At 38.7% G+C, this 14,754-nt stretch overlaps 1 protein-coding gene across 3 annotated transcripts in view; it reads right to left on the bottom strand.

Moving 5' to 3' along the window:
- The window catches only part of bcl11ba (BCL11 transcription factor B a), a 74,021-nt gene that overhangs the window by 41,181 nt on the left and 18,086 nt on the right, over positions 1 to 14,754 (bottom strand). For 2 of the 3 annotated variants that reach the window (XM_079632309.1, XM_079632311.1), the window contains exons 9-14: positions 13,509 to 13,566; positions 13,110 to 13,368; positions 9,914 to 10,130; positions 9,157 to 9,289; positions 8,838 to 8,867; positions 7,356 to 8,217 (exon numbers count right to left, since the gene is read on the bottom strand). In XM_079632309.1, coding sequence (XP_079488435.1) covers positions 7,356 to 7,413 — 58 coding nt within the window. In that variant the 5' untranslated portion in view covers positions 7,414 to 8,217; positions 8,838 to 8,867; positions 9,157 to 9,289; ... (1 more) ...; positions 13,110 to 13,368; positions 13,509 to 13,566. The other variant, XM_079632310.1, reaches the window with a different exon arrangement.

The following is a 14,754-nucleotide window of genomic DNA, read 5'->3' as shown; positions in this document are numbered from 1 at the left end:
AGGGACAGTGGAAGTAAGACAGTCAGAATAATATTTATAGGTGGCTATAAAAGGATGATATGAAATTAAATCTCGGCTTTGGATAAAATACACTTACTTATTTTACCTCCATTTCATTTTTGAATGAAAAAAGCACCATAAATACAGTAGGCAATATTTTTCATGCACATACTGCCTTAACATCCTGCAATTAGTAAAACATGGACATGTTAAAAAATAAGCCTCATTCACCCAAGAAATCAACATTTATATGAGTCAGAATGCACACTAATGGGATTTCAGGAAAACATAAAACTAAAAAAAGACATGGCTTCCAAAAACGAACATCACAAGGCACGTCTTAACACAGTTCAGGGATTTATCCTTTTCCATTCTGGATTTGCGTACCATTGTTCACGGGCCCTCTGACTCATACTTACGAAGTCTTTTTGTTTGTGAGGAACCAAATTGCTGTTGACAGGTATTTGGCTGATCACGGTACAGTCTGGCTTTCCCTCCAAAAACACACAAAGGTCTGCATGTTACGTAACAGCGCTTTAGCAGCCCAACGTTAGCGTACCTTTCATCCTCGGACGGTCGCCCTGCAAACCTCACCATTAACGCTCGCCGCTATTTGGCTCACGGTTGAGCTGTTGAGATTTTCCGTAGCGATATCAGGGCGAAAAGTCTCAGACATCTTTCAGGGTTTTTTCAGCCATTGCTAATGTTAGGGCCTAATTAGACAACACACACCATTTAACGGATTTCATATTGTTTTTTACTGGGTCCATAAATTTTCGTATTTAAATCTTGAAAGACTTTATAATGCTGTCCAGATATAAAGATTTACCCCGTGCCAATTAAAGCCATTCACAGAACTGTGTGAGCGGAGGGCTGAGCGTGCTGAAAATGAAAGCCAGGGAAAGGGCCTAATCAAACAATAAAAAGCTCCGCTTTACTGTTTGTGCGTTATTTTCTTATGTTTCCCCATCAGCCCAAGCTGCACAAGAGCAGAAGCAGTGGGTGGGGGCTTCGCTCTGTGCGCTGCTACGTACACACACCTCACCACACAAGCCCACAAACTAAAATTCTGAAATACCCACTCTGAGCCCAAGCACATAACAGAGATGCAGGCTAGCTGAGTAGGACAGGCTGGATTTGGTTTGAGCCTTCCACTCAGATGGCACGCAAACAAACACACACACACACACACACACAAACAGATTGACAGAGGTAGCGAGTCAACGGCAGCAGTCTTTCTAATCATTTCACGTCCGTCGTGCGTGCAAAAGGCCTGTGTAACACATGCACACGTATCAGCGGCGCGTACAGGAACTTATCAGGAATTAATTAGTCTGTCATTAATCTGTAACCTACAGTCAAGCGTACCAACGCTCAAACCGCAAACCTCCGCCTTGCGCTAGGCCTCTAGTTTTTCCTGTTTTCTCTTGCTTAAAAACTTCTCTGTGACCTGTTTGTTTAGCTAAATTTGTGTCAAAATGTATTACATAAAACGCTCTCTTCAATAAGTGACACCATCATGTTTTAGAAAACTGCTAGCCCGAAGGCCTTCGCAAATCCTATAAAATAAAAAACAAAGAGCCGCACTCGTTCAGGATATTTGGATGCTTTAGCTTGCAGAGCGCTTTCTGTGCAGATGCAAAGCGCCTCGGCGAGGTTTTAAAACACTAGTAAATGCGTGCGCGGTGGTGGCGTGCATGTGTGAGCGCAAAGCGTGGTGCATGTGCAAATGAAGCTGTTAACAAGAAGAGAACAGGGATCATCGTGGCACACGGCGGCGGTGGAATTTTAAAAGCGTGATCCTCGGCCGCCGCCGCGGCACTAGTCCATTGTTTAATTAAAAAAGGGGGGAAAAAAAAGAAAATGAGTTGTCTTGCAGGTAAAAAGAGATTAACATGATGATGTCCACTGGGAGCCCGTCTAAGCATCACTAACCCTTTATCTGCAAATCTCATCAGGGAGATATTACCTAATATTTTCACAAGGAAAGAAGATGGGAGGAATTATGGGTAGCTGGAATGACTAAATATCACCTGAAGCTTAGCTTCTCTCTTTTTTTCCCCCCTGCAAAGCTTTTGTTTCTAATGAAATAACTCTAAAAGGCACGTGCTGTATCGCAGAACTAGTAACACATTCCCACACAACACACTCATCTGATGCTCAGGAAGCGGAGCGTTTCCAGGCTTGGAGCCGGTCAGAACTCAGCCAGCTGTGGGACGTCAAACACTCAAGCCACTATTACGAGTGTCTGTCTCTCATAAATCAAGCCATGGAAAACTATGCCCACTTTTGATGCCGTCCAAAGGATTCAGTCGCCTTGATGCATTTATACTGACAGACAGCCATAGACTTCTGTACATTTCATCAGAGAGAGCTTTCTGTTGCTCTCTCCCTCTCCCGCTCGTGGCGCAAACAAAAGGCACCTGAAACTGAAAGGAAGAGAGAATATGCAAGCATATTAATCAAATGTGCCAGGCAGACATTTTGCCCATTGTTATGTGGAGAGTGTAAGCTCTGTAGAGGCTACCATTTTTTATATCACAGACTCAAATTTATTTATTTAGATGGCAAGAACAATAGGTCCTCAGTCAGAGGGGCCCACAAGTTCCAGAGACACTTCATCATTCACTTTTAAGCACGCTTGGAAAAACGAACGAGGTGACGTTCAACCTAAATTTGTTTGTTTTGGTGTCACGCTTGATGTCCTTTCTATATTTAAAGCTACACCTATCAAAAACTTATTACACATCTAAATGAGCACTGAGAAGCGATCCAACTCTCACTGTAAATTATTAAATAAGTGCTAGAGCGCTAAAGACAAAGTAAAAAAGAAAGGGAGAGAGAATGACAGAGCCATCATGTTTTAAGAGCAGCTGCTGCTGTGAGGCGTTGACAGTTTGCATCTGAGCATGTGTGTTAATGGCAGTATCGTTTGAAACATCTATGCAGAGTCGTCGGAAGCCGCAGCCCACTATTTCACTCGACTTAACCATTTAAGTACATTTAGGAAATATGTTTTTAGACTTTTTCAGAACTGCCTTCCACCCCCACTGGCAGACTTAGAGCTCCCCCTAGCAGGTCATGGCCAGCAAACTCTGCATTTTCAAATGCAAGGTGGCCCAATTCAGCACCCAGACAAAAACTAAATAAAAACAAGGACATTTGATTCCCTGAACTATGAAAGAAATTAATAAAATTAGCATTTAAAAAAGAAACTTGAATATATTTTCAGTGCTGTTTAGTTTAACTTAAAATATGCTATATTTCATGATATGCTATATATAATCATACATACTTTTGCAAATTACAAATAAATAAGCAAACATTATAGTAATAAACAAACAAAGAAAAAGAAAAAGACGATTTATTATGGATTTCTGAAGCTGCACACCTGCATCCAAATATCTGGGGTTTTTTTTAGTTACTATAATCAAATATGTTAATGTCTTGACAAACAGGCAAGAATGTGTTTTGATTCGAGCTATTATCATAAATTAAATTCTCTCAGATGTGATGACGAAGTCATGGCTAAAATTTATGTCCTACACACATTCAAAAGCAAAGTTCCGAAAGACAGTTTCCTGTGCTGGCAGGTCTAATGTGAAACATGCATCTCAAGCGAGAGCTGAAAATTTATGTTACAACTTCATAATTCCGCAGCTCACCGGAGAAAAATTACCTTCTCGCTGTCATCTGATTTCCTTCATTTGGAGATGACATCTGTTAACTTGCTTTTAGATTTATTTTTAAAGCACTACTGTATATAAGGCACTACACTGACATGACAAATTGAACAGGTGTAAAAATCTAATTTAAATTCAGCTAAATCGGTGATGACATGCTCACACGAATACACTCAGTGAACGTAAACATTAAGAAAATGCATCTAAAAATTACAGTAATTTAGAGAACATTAAGGGCTTGCACGATACCTGATTTTCATAATTAATTCATATTAGAAAACGACAAAACTGTAAAATACTCTGCATTTTTAGTTCAGTCAATAAAATAGAATGAAAATTCCAACATGTATAAAGAAAACACGCCAAATGCTGCAACCGTTCGCATTTCACGCTGAACTAATAAACCACTGGGTTTATAGAATATGTGTTTGAGTGGCGTGATGTAGCACACAACCACAGGCTGATAAACCATTAAAACTACTGATGTACAGCACTGCAAAGTTTGCAGATCGCTCACGCCAAAAACACATAAATTACCATGTGGACGTAGACTACACACACACACACACACACACACACACACTCTCTCTCTCTCTCCTGAACACTTGAGCAGACAGAAATTGCCACTCACTAACTCGAGGCTAATCCAGCTAAGACACCGTGGTTAACAAAACTAAATACCACAGAAGACATGCTGACGAGCAGACATGCACACACACCCTTGTTTACAGCTCCAAATATGTCCTCAAAAATGAAACTTTGAGGTTGGGACCTTTCTGTTTTTGACCTTGACATTTAAAGCAAAATTTGAATATTACAAAGAAAAAAACAGATATCACATTTTCATGCCAATTTTGCTGCTCCACAAGAAGCTTTTTCCATTAATCAGCCACATATCAAATAGTGAGTAAGAGTGATCAAGCTGGCACAGGGTCTTTGAGCTTGCACATTTGCACACATGCTAGCATGCACGAAAAATTCGAGTACGAACAAAAACACTCGTTACATCAAAATCATAGCCACAAACTCGTACACATCAGCATGTGATGAGAATTCCGAACGTACCCCTGAGCTCAGATGACTATCTGCTAGCACCTGGCCTACATGCCCTCTGCATAAAAAAATAACACTCAGGCATGATACGTTTGAGGAACCTCTCTGAAGCCTATATATTCACTCACCGGTGATGCAATGAACACCTTTCAATCTCTAGTTTCTAAAAAGGAGAAAGTCAACCACCTTCCTTTCTCTCTCTCTCTCTCTTTCACTGTGTGCATGTAAAAAAAATAAAAAAATACACAAAAGCTTGATGTCTAAACTGGCGTCTGCTTTACTCTGTGCACGTCTGCATTTGTGTCCGTTTGTGTGTGTGAGGGAGAGAAAGCACTCGGGGAAAGTTCCTTGGTGTAACTGGAGCATTCTGAAATTTAAAGCCCAAATTAATAACCACAGCCATTGTACATGCAATGACTGATGGGACATGTGATAACTATAAGCGACAGAAATTCAAAAAGGGTCATTTTCTACTAAACCAGAATGATTGTTTTACATGCGTATTGAACGGATGCAATTTCTGCTGTAAACAAAATAGGTTTGCACATGCTGGTGCACAATTAAATATGAGAAAGAGATATAAACGACTGTCATGATCGCATATGCGGATGACACACAAAAAAGGGCAGCGCATGCCCTATGGCAAACCTACATGCGACGCAAACAAGATCATGTGCATTAAGCTTTAAATAACATCTCAATTCTCATTCGGTCATAAGTCATAGTCGTATTCGTGAGACTCAGGCATATTTGTAAACTCAACAGCAAATTCAAACACACAAAGCGAAGGCATGCTAAATGTTTACAGTGCAACCGCGTACATATGTGCACGAACAGTAACAGATTAAGCCATTGACAAAAGAATGGTGTGTGTTAGGGCATATATGCACAGCATACATGGCCCTAACCCTGCAACACAAAACAGATTTGGGTGGTATTACATCACTAGCTTCTGCTATGAATTATCTATGCTCTGTAGACTACACTTAAGCATGAATATGAAACTAAATCAGGACAGATTTCATTGTCTTTTGAGTTATCTGATATGTTTTACTGCAACAGTTGCATTCTAGGAAAAGTACACGTTTTAAAATTAGTTGCTGGATGTGTATATATATATATATATATATATATATATATATATATATATATATACACGCACATACACTGTCTCCTAAATGATATAAAAGTCTCTCAAGGAAAATCTAAAAAGGAAATTATCATCAAGCAATCGAATATAACTCTTGTCTTTGTTTGGAACTTTGTCACAAAAAGTCTCTCTATTTCAGTATCTGCCTCACATTACCTACGCTGTACAGTCACAACCTTGACTCGGGGGCAAAGCTAAGTGTGAGAAACATTATTAGACCTATGCCTCCTTTGTTTCTTTGTATTGTGCAAGCTTCTGTTTTCTCCATAATAGTACAGGCATTGCATAAAAAGTTGAGTTGTGTAAGAAGCCGATTCAAAAATGTGTTTTCTTAATTAATGTAACAACTTAAGTAAAAGTAAACTTGACATTTGTATCGCCTACTTTGAGATCAAGTTCAATTTCATGTAAATAATTTTCCTTGTTCTGACACCTCTTTTCCTTCAAGTGCACATCTAAGATTTAAAAGCACAAATGTTGCACAATTACAATCAATTTAACCTAGTTTTTAAAAAACAAGTTCCCTGCAACCGTGCAGTGCGTGCACTGCAAAAAATAAAACCTTAAACCGTCCATGTGCTCGGTGGTTACAGGTAGCTTCTCACCTTGAGAACTTCTACACATATCTTGTCAAAAAGTGCAAAGACTTTAGTTTAAAACGAAACGTGATACATAAAGTTACACTGCATTAGGATTTGAGAAGACAGGCCTACAACTCGAGCAAGCCATTTTTGTAGGCAAAATGAAATTTATTTTATCTTGCAATAAATTATTTTAATGTTCATATATAGCCTAATAGAATGTCCAATTCATATACAGGGATTAAACTAGAGAAAATAAAAATAAACCATGTTCACTCTAAATTAGCATAATTTAAGAAATGATATCTAAATACTAAAATAGCATACAGCTCCTTCAACCTACACTTCTATTTAAACTAACTAAACTTAACTTTACATAAGCTTTGCAAATACTTCAATAATTAATGCAATTTAAAGTTTTTAATCTGATCTCATGGCCTGCTAACAATTCTTACATTAATCCAAACTATCTGATAGCCTATTAAAAAAACACACACAAAAAACACAACTAATACAAAACATACTAAATGAAAGATTTGTATTTTAATGTAGTCCAGAAAATTGTTCTATTAATTCTTTAAATACACTTTCAAGCAAATGACCTTTTATTTCTTTCAAGTAGCTCTAAGTCTACTGTTAGCTTAAAGCTGAACTAATAAATATCTTAATTAATTTAATTAATTCAACTGTTCCGATTCTGTTCTTCTACTTGAAAAGATTATAATGATTTAACGCATTTTAATGTAATCAGTTCATCACTAAACACCACAAACTCACACACCAATCGTTACTCTCATCACTAGACCGATTTAAAAACAAAATCGCTAAACATGGCTAAACAATCACCTAAACACAAATAATAATAAGTTAAACAAAAGATTGACTTACGTGTTATAATTTCTCTTTGCGACAAATGCTGAGGGTTTCCCTGCTTGCGACGGGACATTGCCCTGGCATTTACACTGGCATCGCCCAGAGACCCGCACAAGGAATAGTCGGCTCGCGTCTTCTGTCCTCCGTGTCCGTGGCGTGAGCTTGTTTCCTCCCTCGGTAACAAACTTTTTTTTTTCCTGGGACTTCCAAAGAATTGCCACAGCTCCGAGCCGTGGATAGAGATAAGGGGTTCCGTGAATGTGAGAGAAGCGAAAATGTCTTTGCGCTCCGGCTCTCCAGATGACCAGAGACGCGCAGACGCTCAGTACCTCAGCGACACACACATGCACTTCAGCTGTGCCGCGCGAGATCTGTCCGAGGGCGAAAATATCCTTGACGAGTGACAGTTGTGAAGAAACCACTGGAAGTGTCTCAGAATGTGATGCCTGGTGCGTTTGGATAGGTTGGACCCTGTGGTGGCTCTCTCTTCGTCCGGTCTGCGCCTTATGGATTTGTCAAAGGCAATTCGATTTTTTTTTTCTCTGAGTCAAAATTATTCTAAAAAAGAAAAATAGTCTACTTATTAGATTGGATAAAAACGAATCCAATTTCTCCTTGAGTTGGCACTTGACTGTGCCAAGCACTGGACAGTTCTTCTTCTCTCCTGGGCTCGAAGTGCATGCGATGCCCGGTTACTTTGCACTCTCTCCAACTCTTTGCACTTGCTCCCCTATTCGGCTTTGCGCACTGGAGACCAGGGACATGGACTTGCCACCTCCTTTCCAATGAATGAAGCTTTTTTTTCTCCCTTTTCTGCCTCTATGAAGATGGCGGAGTCCTGCTTCTCCGGGAGCTCTCTGTGTCTCTGTGGCGAGGGCTGCCTCCGTACAATGGGATAAAATTCAAGTTCAAGTGCGGACGTGACGTTAAGTCTACAGTGGGAAAGAAAATTGGAGACTGCAAGAGCACTGGGGGCGACTAGTGGTGGCTTTTCACAACTATCGGATCACCAGAACAGTGGTGGAGAGCGTGGACATCGCGAGCCGCTGTCTTACACACACACACAGAGAGGCACACACACAGACACACACACACACAGACACACGCGCACAAACACACAGCACCTGACAGACCGGCGCACTGCTTGTCTGTATCCGCTTTAGTACAAATAAAACAATGCAATATTGCATGCACTACAACGTTAGCTTTTATTAAAAAAAAAAAAAAATGTTATAAGAGTTTGCCCGTGCTTATGTTATTGTGCATTACATTTAAATATTTTATGAATGCAAATAAATAATAAAAATAGGGAAACTGTGATATTGATAGTCATGCATTAACAGTAAATATTCAAATCAAGAAAATCTCAAATTATTTTGATAGAAAGATTAAAGCATGAATGCATGCACAAAGAATACACTTCAGCGAGACATAAGTGTGCTGTTTTCCTCACAAGCAATAAATTACATGAGACAAGACAGGCGTTGATATACTCACATCACATTTCTTCTTTATGTGTTTTATGTCCTACAGAAATGACATTATTGAATTAAACTCACATTTGGAGAAGGAAAAAATCTGAAGGAAGAAAAAATATTGTGAAGTGTACAATGTACATTTTTTAATCCATTTTAGTAGGCAATCTAATGTATGTTTTTAACATTTAAATCCACCTATTATTGTTGTTTAATTTTTTTTTATCACATTTACAGTATTTGAACAAATTAATGAACACTAGAACTGTTGCATGCGTCAAAACGCAAGACTGAATACTGGAGGAAATGAAAATAGGGAGGTGTGTTGTGCAAATACTTGCATGATTTGAGTTTACTGGGTGAAATGCAAGCTGCGTTCCTTTGCTTCTGTTTTACACTCAGCGTGCATCAGTAATATGAAAGCTGGTCATGTGGCTCAGATTTTTTGGATCATTTCTCACTGGAATTTGAAAACTGTAAAGAAATAAGACGATATGCAAGATATAAGTGTATATGCAGGGTAAAAATTTCCACAAAAAAAAGGTTCTACTGTGGTTTTAGGTTTAGCAAAAACGTACAAGTCTTGTAGAATTATTATTTATTTTTTTGACTGAATATGATGTTTGGCGGCAGGTTCTTCAGTTTTGGTATATGTTCTTTAACATTGTGTTTAAAAAAGCTAAAACGTTTTTTTTCTCATTAGAACCAACCTTTATTTTAAAAAATGATGGTTCTACTGAAGTCAAATCAACTGACGTATGGTGACAAATTATATGTTGATTATACTATTGATTAAAAAATTAATTCCAATGAATCATGCTTTCTGGGTAATCTACTTTCAAATACACAGAGTTTTCACCTTTGCTTTAAAGTTCAAGTTTTGTCACTCTATAACCTGCTAGTTAGTTTAAAATGACACTTCAATTAAAAAAAAAATAGAGGTCACACTTTAATGTTCATACATGTGTTAACACTGAGGAAACCTAATGAACTACAAGCACAAAATATGTAATTATTTTCTAGAACTGCGTGTAATTAGGCATTCTTGAGAGGGAACAGGACAAGTTATTACCATTTTAATTCATATGGAGACTGTACCTTCAACAGTTGATTAACGTGGTGTGTAAAAGAGCCAAAGGCACACAGAGGGTCCGGCTTGTGCCAGTTCAGAGGCAGGTAGTGCCCAAATGAGAGCGTGTCTGCGTCGATCCATCTGCTCATTATCCATCATGGGATGTGACGCTGGGTGGCACAGCCTCGCCAACAATGCTGTATATCCTGCCACTGTCTCTCATATATCCTCCGCCTCTGAACTCTGCTTAATGACACCACAACTTTCACGTACAGTATTTGAAGAGATAGATAGATAGACATATAGATAGACAGACATGTAGATAGGCAGATAGATACTATAGGCAGATGTTCTTGTCACATATATCAAGGAAACTGAGCCTGAGTTACAGAATTACATTTGAAATTCCAGGTGTTGCCAAAAAAAATGACATTTTTATGATTTACAAGAATGTTTAAATCTGGAGACATCATCTTCCTGGAAATCAAGTTTTTTGCTGATACGGGCTCTGCTACTGCTGGATTATCCTCCCTATAAAAAACATTAAATGTTCTCTGAAAAGCAATGGTTGCCCACAGCTGAGAATCCTATTTTATTGCATGAATTCATTGGACACATCCAGTACTTTGCTCAGTTTCGCATTGAGTTTTCCCCCCTTATGCCTATACATTGGTCTTTATAACGATAGTTTTGGCTGAAATCACAGGTAAAAAAGAAAATACTTTTTCCTCCATACATTACCAGTGAGAGTTTAGGAATGTGTGCACATGTTGATTGAGAGGATCTAAAATGATTATTTAAAAATGATATGAAACTAATTTACACATTTTTTTTTATGGTAATAGTTACCTGCATTTTGGGCCACATTTTCTCAAATGCTTAGGGAATTTGGACACATGAGCATCTTCATTTATGGCTAGTTCCATAAAAGACAACTTCCATACATGTGCCTATGGAAGAAGGCAATGGCAAAATGATATAAAAACCAATTTTGTGCATCTCAATAAAGTCCTAAATGCTGTTGTTTAAAAATAAAGTACTAACAGAATAAAATACAGACAACGTTGTTTTTATCAACCTGCCTCTCTGAAGTGAATCACAAATCAAATATTGGAAGCACAAACTCTAAATTTAGTTCACTTCACCAGAATTTAGATACAGCGCACCATATTTTATATTGCAATGCTCATGCAATAAATATCTTCATATGTAATGTCAAACCCAGATATTAAAATCGTAAAAATTTTGTTCAGTTATAAGGACTAAGTGTGTCCACCACACTTGACAAGATATATTTATTTGCAATCTAGCTCTTCTATGTGCTGAACTTGCAATGCAACAGTACCCTCTATTGGTCAGTTATTGCCATACAAATTCACAAGCTTGGATCTGAAACACCCATTTCCTTCAATTTCACACATCATAATTCTTTCTTTTCTTTTTCTTTTTTTTTAATTCATGCCAAAATGAAACAACCAACCTCATTTGGAATGGCTAACATGTATTCTGTTGGAATTAGTTATCTACATGTTTTTCTGAAAATACAAAATTACCCCAATTTGTACAGAGTTCTCGTTTTCCCTTCATCTACTTTGTAACTTTTAGAGCACCGTTTTAATTAAATACAAATTAGTTTAATGATCATTCTAAAAAACATGTTGTCTCTTCAACCCTTTATAATAAAGACCTGAACAGACTTTTCGTATGATGAAGGATGCCATCTAGATTGAATTTAATTAGCATTTAGTCACCTTGGTTTTACTTGGAAAACTGCTCACCATATATAAGCCAATCACAAACATATTGGATGTGTGTTTGCTTGGAGATAGCAATATAGCAAATGTAAAAGTTATGAAACGTGCTGGAAAAAAAAACTGACAGATTTGCACAAAACAAAAAAATGAAATGTTATTTTGTGGAAATCAGACCAAGAGGGACAAAATCGTCCTACATTTTTTTAATTCAGGAACAAAATCTAAAACCCACTAAAAATCACAACGAATATGAATACACACCCAGCATATCCTCATCATAAAGCTCATTAGGATCCGTCTATGAAGATTCATCTTATTTCATCTGTCCCCAACTCTCTCTCACCCCTGCTTTGTCACCATCAAGAGAGAAACATTAATCTAGTGAATCTGAAGGAATGTCAGCCTTAATTGCGGTTCATTGGGGGGAAAAAAAGAGATAAAATGGAAAGACATGGCTTTGTCAAGCAATAAAAGATGTGAGCGATAAGACCGTCTGATAAATCACATCTCAGCCTCCTGTCATCACTCAGCTCAAGGCCTGGTGGCCATCTTGTGGGCGGCTCTCACCTCAGGCCTGCAAATGAAACCAAACAGTTTTGTTTCTGCCCATGGGGCTTTCAGGACGTCTCCTATCACCGACCCCTGTTGGGACGCCACATCCCCTGCACTTTCCGAGACCCGGCGAGGGGGTCCAGGGGGGTAAAACACGGCTGTTTGAAAAGAAAAATGGCAACAGAGTGTGACTAAATCGGTTTGCTTGGCAGCCGGACAAAGGCTTGATTCCACCGCTCCCGAGAGAAAACGCAGGGCCCGCGAATCCTGGCATCAGATCGGAAAGTTGAACGTTGCCAAAGGCGCACATTCACAACAATTAGCTACCTTTTCAGTCCCAGCCCCGTGGTTATCCATCCCCTAGGTGGTTATCTAATCGCCTGCTTTTGTTTAGAGGAACAGCTCTCTTTCACTCTGGGCTGACATCATTTACGCCTGCCGGCTGGCGCTTCTCTAAATCTGCAGAGGAGCGCGGGAGTGGCGGCCCATCAAGGAGTCTAAGTAGATAAACAGGGACGTACCCAACCTCTTAATGCAACTTCATAAGCCTCTAGTGCTCAAAGAGCGCCACAAATGGGGCGATCGTCTAGTTTCTAGCACGCATGCAAGACAAGCATTGCTGGAGAAACTTTCAGAAGAGGTGTAAGAGTGCCGGCCTGTCGACTTAAAACCACCACGGAGAGGGAGATCTGGCGTTTGAGGAGACCACAGGGATTAAACCGAAGAAATGTGGAGAAGATCTCGTCTTTATCCTTTAGCTTCTTAGCGGATGTCAGTTTTGCTCAGCTGTCCCCTTTTTCAGTTTTCCCCTGGCAGCACATTTCATCGCTGTGGTGTTTGTGGCATAAAGCCGTCCATCATTAAATCTACTATATGCACTCAGTGTTGGTCAGATGACCGTGTGTGCTGAGGTTACCGTGAGGTGTGTGTCTTTACAGTGATGAATTGTATGGTCGCCGTCTCCTGCCGTCCTTACACAGAAGTCACTCCCGGTTCACACCGATAATGCCGCTCCTGCCGCAAATATGGGGCTCATTTACATCGAGCGATGACAAATGTGTGTGTGGGATTGCGTACACGCGTGTGTCCTCCCACCGAGAGCTCGCGGGATGGTTCGGGGCTGTACCGTATCAAACGGCCTGACACGCTTTCAACAAGAAGACCAGGCGCAACTGCTGCAAAGTACAAAAATGATGACACAAATTAGTTCTTATTGTTTTCTTGTGGGCATGTTGCAATGATGCAATCATGAGCAATGCTCACACTGCCATTTTTGAAGTGTCAGGGTACAAGAGAACGATGGCAATCCAGTTACCTTGCTATCATCCCTCCAGGAACGACTGAGAACAGCTTTGCCACAACCATCCTTATATCTGCAAGATGAAATAATAAAGCAGTAAGCGACAAGAGGTCATGCATTGCAATGATTTTATCAAAGTTAAGCACAACATAAAGCTTAACTGTGTCCTTAAATGGGCAATTACTTTTATAAAATGGAGGCAACAACAAATGAATAAAAATCCCAACGTTCAACAAACTAAAATTGGAAAAAATAATGAGCATCACTGTACTGAAGTCAAAACAAATGGTTAAAATATTAAGAGAATATTTACTTTGAAGGTTAACAGTCCATATTTTATCTACTAATCAAGTAATATGAGATGTATAAATAACTAAATACATTTTGAAAAATAAATAAATAAAATTTATTTACAAATAATATTTAAAATAAATTAATTAATTATGGACAATAATTAAATATTACTTTATACATAATCTCCAGATAAATAAATAATAATGCAATTTGAAAGAAAGAAAGAAAGAAAGAAAGAAAGAAAGAAAGAAAGAAAGAAAGAAAGAAAGAAAGAAAGAAAGAAAGAAAGAAAGAAAGAAAGAAAGAAAGAAAGAAAGAAAATAACTATAATTACTAATATCAAATTAAAATGATCAGGTAATATTAAATATCAGATATGCCACTATATGCCACAGATAGTTGCACTAAACATATTTAATTAATACCTTAAGTTAACATGTTAACTTTGACAGGCCTAAAAAACTATCTTTTTTTTCTCTCCCTCAAATGATTTGCAGACCCTCAAGCAAACCCTTACAAAACAGGTCTGTAGCAAAGTTGGCACATTAACATAGAATTCAATTAATCTGCGGTCACAGCTGTGCATACATCAGACAGCTTTGAATGTGGCTCATCCAATCAGATTGCAACTTTAACTTTTATAAGGTAGCCATGTGTTTGGCTATCATAATGTTAAGACTGCCATTTGAGCAGTGGTGCAGATTCTTTCACAGCATACTGTAAGCGGTGGACAGAGTTAATCAACATGTCTCTCTCTCTCTCACACACACACACACACACACAGTGACCCCACAGGCTGAACCTGCTGTATTTGTTTGTCGCAGTGACTTATCAGGAATCAGCGTTTCGAAGGAACACCATACATACTTTACACAAATAGGTCTTTGCACACACACTATCTCTTAGACGCACACACAGGCGTACAATCTTCGTGGGCCCTGCACTCTGATGGTGAATAATGGCGTCC

The sequence above is a fragment of the Phoxinus phoxinus genome, assembly GCF_949152265.1.
Source record: "Phoxinus phoxinus genome assembly, chromosome: 13".
NCBI lineage: Eukaryota > Metazoa > Chordata > Actinopteri > Cypriniformes > Leuciscidae > Phoxinus > Phoxinus phoxinus.
This window is presented reverse-complemented; position numbering and strand designations above follow the sequence as displayed.